The sequence below is a fragment of the Phaseolus vulgaris genome, chromosome 7, assembly GCF_051622355.1.
Source record: "Phaseolus vulgaris cultivar YP4 chromosome 7, ASM5162235v1, whole genome shotgun sequence".
Classification (NCBI taxonomy): Eukaryota; Viridiplantae; Streptophyta; class Magnoliopsida; order Fabales; family Fabaceae; genus Phaseolus; species Phaseolus vulgaris.
Genome location: NC_143504.1, coordinates 58,355,890 through 58,362,463, shown reverse-complemented (window position 1 = coordinate 58,362,463; position 6,574 = coordinate 58,355,890). Strand labels below are relative to the sequence as shown.

At 33.2% G+C, this 6,574-nt stretch overlaps 1 protein-coding gene across 2 annotated transcripts; it reads left to right on the top strand.

Annotated features, from left to right (window-relative positions):
• The first annotated feature begins 328 nt into the window (after positions 1–328).
• LOC137830725 (calcium-dependent protein kinase 26) lies at positions 329–5,719 on the top strand. 2 transcript variants are annotated; one of them, XM_068638216.2, is made up of 8 exons: positions 329–1,121; positions 1,264–2,110; positions 2,670–2,813; positions 3,031–3,183; positions 3,711–3,826; positions 4,215–4,382; positions 4,513–4,737; positions 5,084–5,719. In XM_068638216.2, the coding sequence occupies exons 2-8, from the start codon at positions 1,297–1,299 to the stop codon at positions 5,210–5,212; spliced, it is 1,749 nt and encodes a 582-aa protein (XP_068494317.1). In that variant the 5' UTR covers positions 329–1,121; positions 1,264–1,296; the 3' UTR covers positions 5,213–5,719. The 2 variants fall into 2 exon arrangements, with proteins under 2 accessions (XP_068494317.1, XP_090160750.1); XM_090304624.1 differs by having other exon boundaries at positions 369–1,007.
• The last annotated feature ends 855 nt before the right edge of the window (positions 5,720–6,574 follow it).

Here is a 6,574-nt window from a genome sequence, read left to right as displayed (position 1 = left end):
ATATGATTTAATATTTAAAGAATAACTTTTGAAAAAAAATAAACCCGAATTCACATATAGTAAAAGTGACCAAAATCTCTTCCATCTCAATGGTTTTATAGCATATGAAAATTGGGATTTGAGTGTAACAAATATAAAATAAATAAATTACGTGGTTGGTTATATGTTTTGGTATGTAATAAGCATGTTTAATATTAATGATTATTGTAATGATGTTTATTTGAATTTGAATAGTAGAGTTAATTAACTTTAACGTGTGGTGCACATGGAAGATACAAATTAGCATGCATTGAACAATTGATTACCCTAATAGGATCAAAAGCCAAACAAAATTAATGTATAATAAAGCAAATTAAGAAATTGGCAATAAAAGAAGAGAGAGAGAGAGAGCAGAGAGAGAGAGAGAGAGAGAGAGAGAGAGAGAGAGAGAGAAATATCACCGGCGAGGGTCTGCCGGTCGCCGGCGGTTGAGAACATTCTGAAAACAGATTGACAGACAGAGATTACAATTTGACCTAATGTCACATAACAACAACGACGTGACAACCTCGTTATGAAAACCTACCAAATCTCAACCGTCCACTCCAATTGTCGCACCCTTCTCAGCCCTCCGATCACCAACGCGTTTTCTCGGTTCTCTCGTTAGTTAATTTATTCCCTCCAACAGAAAAAACCGCCACAACCCTTTCTCCTCTCTTTCCCTCTTCATTCCACCTTCACAAGCTCTGGTTTTTCCCTCCCACCTTCACCATCACGCTTCAAAATCAAAACCCTTTTCCTTTTAAGCTGCATTTTCGTTCTCCTCTTCATCATTTCGTAAAGGGTTTCTTGTTCCAGCCATTGATCATAATAGCCTTTTAAAAAACTTCACAAAAAAAGCATTTTTTTTTTTTACATTTTCTTCCCATCTCTGGTGCCCTTCTCTCGGCACTATGCCGCAAAAACAAAATCTTAGTCGTTCAACGAGCTTTCTCGCATCAATTGCATTGCACCATCGAGCTCATGTGGTATCATAAACAAGCTTTTTTTTCCCTTTGGACAAAAGTTGGGTGTTGTTCTTAAGAATCAGAGTTTTATCTTAAGAATCTACGTTTTGAAGGTTTGCATTAAGGATAATATAGGTAAAACTCGAGTTCTTATTGAAAAACACCACACGAGATAATAACTCTCTTTTTTTCCTTTCTTTTTTTCTCTTTGAGGAGAAAAACAGAATGGGGTTTGAGGGTTTTTTTGTTTTCATTTGGTTTTTGTTTGTTATACCAGATGCTTGGAACAAGGAGAAGTGTCTAGTGTCAGATGGGAAACAGCTGTGTTGGATCGAGAAGCAGTGCTGCTAATAACGGAACTCGTGGCTCCTCTGTTCCTAGTTCATACTGGTGGTGTTGTGGATACAAATATGGTTCTCATGCGTGCAAATGTGACAAAACGAACGCAAAAGCCACAGAAACTATTCAAGACATGCCTCCACAGATAGTGAGAATTGAGAGTGATGAGGTGAAGCCTCCTCATCGATACAAAGAGGAGAAGCCACCTTCGGAACAAACAAGGCCGCAGCCCAGGCCACACAATGTGAAGAAGCCGGCAAGTGCAGGGCTCAAAGCAGATTCTGTTTTGCAAAGGAAAACCGGTAACCTTAAGGAGTCTTACAATTTGGGAAAAAAGCTTGGACAGGGCCAGTTTGGAACTACTTTCCTCTGTGTGGAGAAAGCCACTGGGAAAGAGTATGCATGCAAGTCCATATTGAAGAGGAAGCTAATGACAGAGGAAGATGTGGAGGATGTGAGGAGGGAAATTCAGATAATGCACCACTTGGCAGGGAGTGCTAATGTGATCTCAATCAAGGAGGCTTTTGAGGATGCTGTTTCAGTTCATGTTGTTATGGAGCTGTGTGCTGGGGGTGAGCTGTTTGATAGGATTGTGGAAAGAGGGCATTACAGTGAGAGAAAGGCAGCCAAGCTTGCAAGAACAATAGTTGGTGTCATTGAGTCTTGCCACTCTCTTGGAGTGATGCATAGGGATCTTAAGCCCGAGAATTTTCTCTTTGTTAATCAGCAAGAAGAATCCCCTCTCAAGGCAATAGATTTTGGACTTTCTGCTTTTTTCAAACCAGGTTTGTCAAAATGTTTCATTGTTTCTTACACAAATATTTTTGGGGTCAATAGTTGAATGGTTTTAGGTAAAGAGAAGGGGAGAAAAAAATTCCCAATAATATTACCAAAACCTTAAATTTCTGTAGTATCGTAGATTTTCTCTTTTACCAATTCTTTTTGTGGGCCAATGATTCTGATTAATATCCATTAGGTGTAAGATGAGACTTTTATTGTTGAACTTAATATTCATTTTTGACAAATGTCATATTAGTGTGATTATATTACTAATAGTGCAGTGATCATAGACAACCACCTAGATGTGAGAACTTGACTTGTACTTTTGAATATACAAACTTTCCTAAATGGGAAATAATGAGAGATAAACTCTGGCCTTATGCGAAATTCTGAGTGCAATTCATGCAAAGCAAAGTTGTGTAAAGGGAAGTATTCGATTGTGCCTTGGTTAAGTTTTTTATTTTTCATCCTCTTATGTATCTTAACACCTCACTAAACTTATTTAACCTCACATAAAATTCCTGCATTGTTCTACTCACATATAGTAACACTCATCATTTGCAGGTGAAATTTTCAGTGACGTAGTAGGAAGTCCCTATTATGTAGCACCTGAAGTTCTTCGCAAGCGTTATGGCCCTGAAGCAGATGTATGGAGTGCTGGTGTCATTATATACATTCTCTTAAGTGGGGTGCCTCCATTTTGGGGAGGTAATAGTTCTTAACAAAGCTGGCACATTATGATCCAATCATTTTGGTTACCTTTTATTGAATCTTATAAGAATATGCACTGACAATATAAAGGTTTTACGTTGTCATCCGACAGTGTAAAAATACAATCACAATGCATGCAATTTAAACTTTTTTTCCTTCCTTAAATGTTCCCTGCTTCTAAAATTTTAATGTTAATTTTGTTCCTTGGTAACAGAAACGGAACAAGAGATATTCGACGCAATTTTGCGTTTTCAACTCGATTTCTCATCGGATCCATGGCCTTCCATATCAGCAAGTGCAAAAGACTTGGTTAGGAAGATGCTTGTCAGAGACCCTAGTAAACGGATAACAGCTTTTGATGTTCTTCGTGAGATTCTATACTTCAATTTCTTTTAGATGTCAATAAAACAAAAAGTTACTAGTCTCATACCAGCAAGTAATAATACATTATATATTGGAAAATATTACTTTTGACAACTACAAATTGAAAGACAAACATCAGTTATAAACTGTGTGATTTGATCAATATAATTTCAAAATTATTCCATTTTAACAAAATATTGTTTCTCTTTTGAGTTATAATTTATTGTATGATTGCCAACATATCAATATTCTATATATTTTCTTAAGCTCAGGCTTCTTTATTCTGTTACATGACAACAGTTTTCTTTAATACACTAGCATCACTTAATATTTTAATATTTAAAAGTTTTGCATTAATTTGTGTTAAATACTTTTAATTTTATTATCCAACACACTGATGGGGTATATTGTATATTTGGATGAAAGATTAAGCACTGTTACTATTTTCAGAACTGAGTTGTGTATTATAACATGGTGGAACTTGAGGTATTCTACCACATTGTTGATGAAGATGTCCTGAATTATTTGCAGGTCACCCCTGGATTCAAGTTGATGGAGAAGCTCCTGACAAGCCGCTTGATTCTGCAGTTTTAAGTCGCCTAAAGCAGTTTTATGCAATGAACAAACTCAAGAAAATGGCTCTCAGAGTAAGTTATTTTTAATTTTCTAGTCCATTTTCATAATAGTATCTATTTTTCCTCTCTAGGGATGGATATGTTGAGATTCAGTACCGATGAGCTCAGTCAATCCATATAAGACAATGTGACTATTTTAAATTCAAAATTTGAAGAAAATGAATTTATGAGTGTTTTTTTTTCTCATATGGTGCTCTTGTTCAATCTACTCAATATAGACTCCGACACACTCTTGGATCCAACAGGATAACAATAGTTTGTACAACTTTTTATTTTATTTGCAGAGTTGAATATGCAAACTTCTTATTGTTTTTGTTGCTGCTGCTAGATTATACTGCTTAATGTTGGAAATCTCCCCTTAGATTGTCAAACTTGTCTAACTTAATGTTGTGCTATGCAGGTTATAGCAGAGAATCTCTCTGAAGAAGAAATTGCAGGGTTGAAAGAAATGTTTAAGATGATAGACTCAGACAATAGTGGTCAAATTACTTTTGAAGAACTCAAGATTGGACTGAAAAAGTTTGGTGCTAATCTCAATGAATCTGAAATTTACGACCTTATGCAAGCAGTAAGTATCATTTAGTAAAACATTTGTAGTATAATGACAGATTGATAACAGGTGATAACATAGGAAAGGTATATTTTTTCAATAGTGTATTGTTTTGATACATGGAATCCAATTTTGTTATGGATTACAGGCAGATGTTGATAACAGTGGCACAATTGACTATGGAGAATTCATAGCTGCAACATTGCATCTAAACAAGATTGAAAGAGAAGATCATTTAGTTGCAGCTTTTGCTTATTTTGATAAAGATGGAAGTGGCTACATCACTCAAGACGAGCTTCAAAAAGCTTGCGAAGAATTTGGCATTGGAGATGTTCGCTTGGAGGAAATGATGCGAGAAGCTGATCAAGATAACGTGAGTATATATACATTATACATACATATATTCAATAGTAACATAGTTTTATTGATTACCACCACTAGATTGAAAAGTAAATTAACACCATCATGCAATCCGTAGGTAATGCTGATTTGTCTACGGATTTTAATTGTTACCTACAAAATTTTTCGATAAATTGATTTTTTAAAAGAAAAAATTAACACCATCATGCTTTCTCAACTGTGTTGAATATATTACTTATGGAAAGTTTTTGGTGGCCATAACACAACTTTTAGATTGATATTACAATAATTTGATGCTATGGTGAAATTCCAAGTTGCCTTTATCTTCTGATGACTTTGTTATGCTTTTGGGCTCTCAGGATGGACGAATAGACTACAATGAATTTGTGGCTATGATGCAGAAAGGTAATGCAGATTTGGGTAAGAGGGGTCGAAAGGGTAGCACTAGTTTTAGAATTGGATTTAGGGAGGCACTACCTGTGTGTTAATTAAGAAATAGTGGATGAATTTCTCTGTGTATTTTTTCTATCCTTTTTTTGGTAAATTAGCATTTCCTCCACGGTTTGCTCAGCATAGTTTCTCTTGAGGAACTTCAATGTCTTGTATTGCACACACAAACGTTAACATAACCTTGTTTCGTGGATTTTGCCATCTTATGTACATTATGGATAAAAACATTGATTTGGCAACTTTGTTTTTCAAGTCCTAATCACAATGTGAGTTAGACCAACACTTATGTCAGAGTACTACAATTCAAGTTTAACATGAGATAATGACTTCCCTAAGGAGTTGGTAAAGAGTACTTTTGAAAGGGATATTTACCTGTTATACTTTTACAGAACAGTTGGAGTGCAACAAAGTGTTATCAATGTAACAAATGTCACTGTCTGCATTTCATTCATGACAGAGAGTTCTAAGTTATTGCCTTAATTACTGCTAAACTCTTGTATACTCTCAGATTACATATATGCTATAAGAACACAATTATACTTTAACTTACATTTCCACAAAAATAATTTCACCACTTACAATGTCTTGTCCTCATTTCTATAAGCTACTTAATATACTTCTTTTTCATTTATATTATTCTCATACTATCTCATATTAATTAAATAATTTTTATGCAGAAAAAAAGTCAAAAAAGAAGTATTATAAATGATCAAAGGTATTGATAGAATGAAAAATGTGTATAGCAAAAATGTTTTTCAAGTAAAACGAAACCTTGAAGACTAGAGAAAATAATGAAAAATAAACTTGTTAGATTATCTAATAAATTAAAAAAATATGTTAATAATTTAATATGAAAAATAGTATGGAAGAAAACGAGGCTAATATATATACATATTCATCCTCATCTCTTTATTCAATTTAAAAAATTAAATATTTTTTATTTATATTCATATATAATTAATCCATATAAAAATTCTTCATTAAAATTGAGACAAAATTGGATAATAATCATGAATGCAAATTTATTTCTTTATTCCCAATTCCATTTTTTTCTTGTATTCCAATTATTTTAAGTTTATCCCAAACATCATATATATATATATATATATATATATATATATATATATATATTACATTCAGCATGAAACATAAAGCATCATTTATAATTTGTTCATATTTTTAGTAAGAGTTTTAAAAATTAAGTTAATTGTACTTAATTTTTTACAATAAAATAAATAGAAAATAAACTCTAAAAAAAAGTCATATATCACTATAAAAAATCAAATTATTTAAAAAAAACAATTCTGTAGATAATAGTCAAAATCCATAAATAAATCAACATTATCCACGAAATAAAATCTGTATATAGTGGGTGTAAATAATTTATATTATATTCAATA

Coding starts and splice junctions, on each gene's coding strand:
- LOC137830725 (XM_068638216.2), top strand. CDS start 1,297: ATGGGAAACAGCTGTGTTGGATCGAGAAGCAGTGCTGCTAATAACGGA. Junction 2,111..2,669: donor TTCTGCTTTTTTCAAACCAG/GTTTGTCAAAAT, acceptor CATCATTTGCAG/GTGAAATTTTCAGTGACGTA. Junction 3,827..4,214: donor TCAAGAAAATGGCTCTCAGA/GTAAGTTATTTT, acceptor TGTGCTATGCAG/GTTATAGCAGAGAATCTCTC.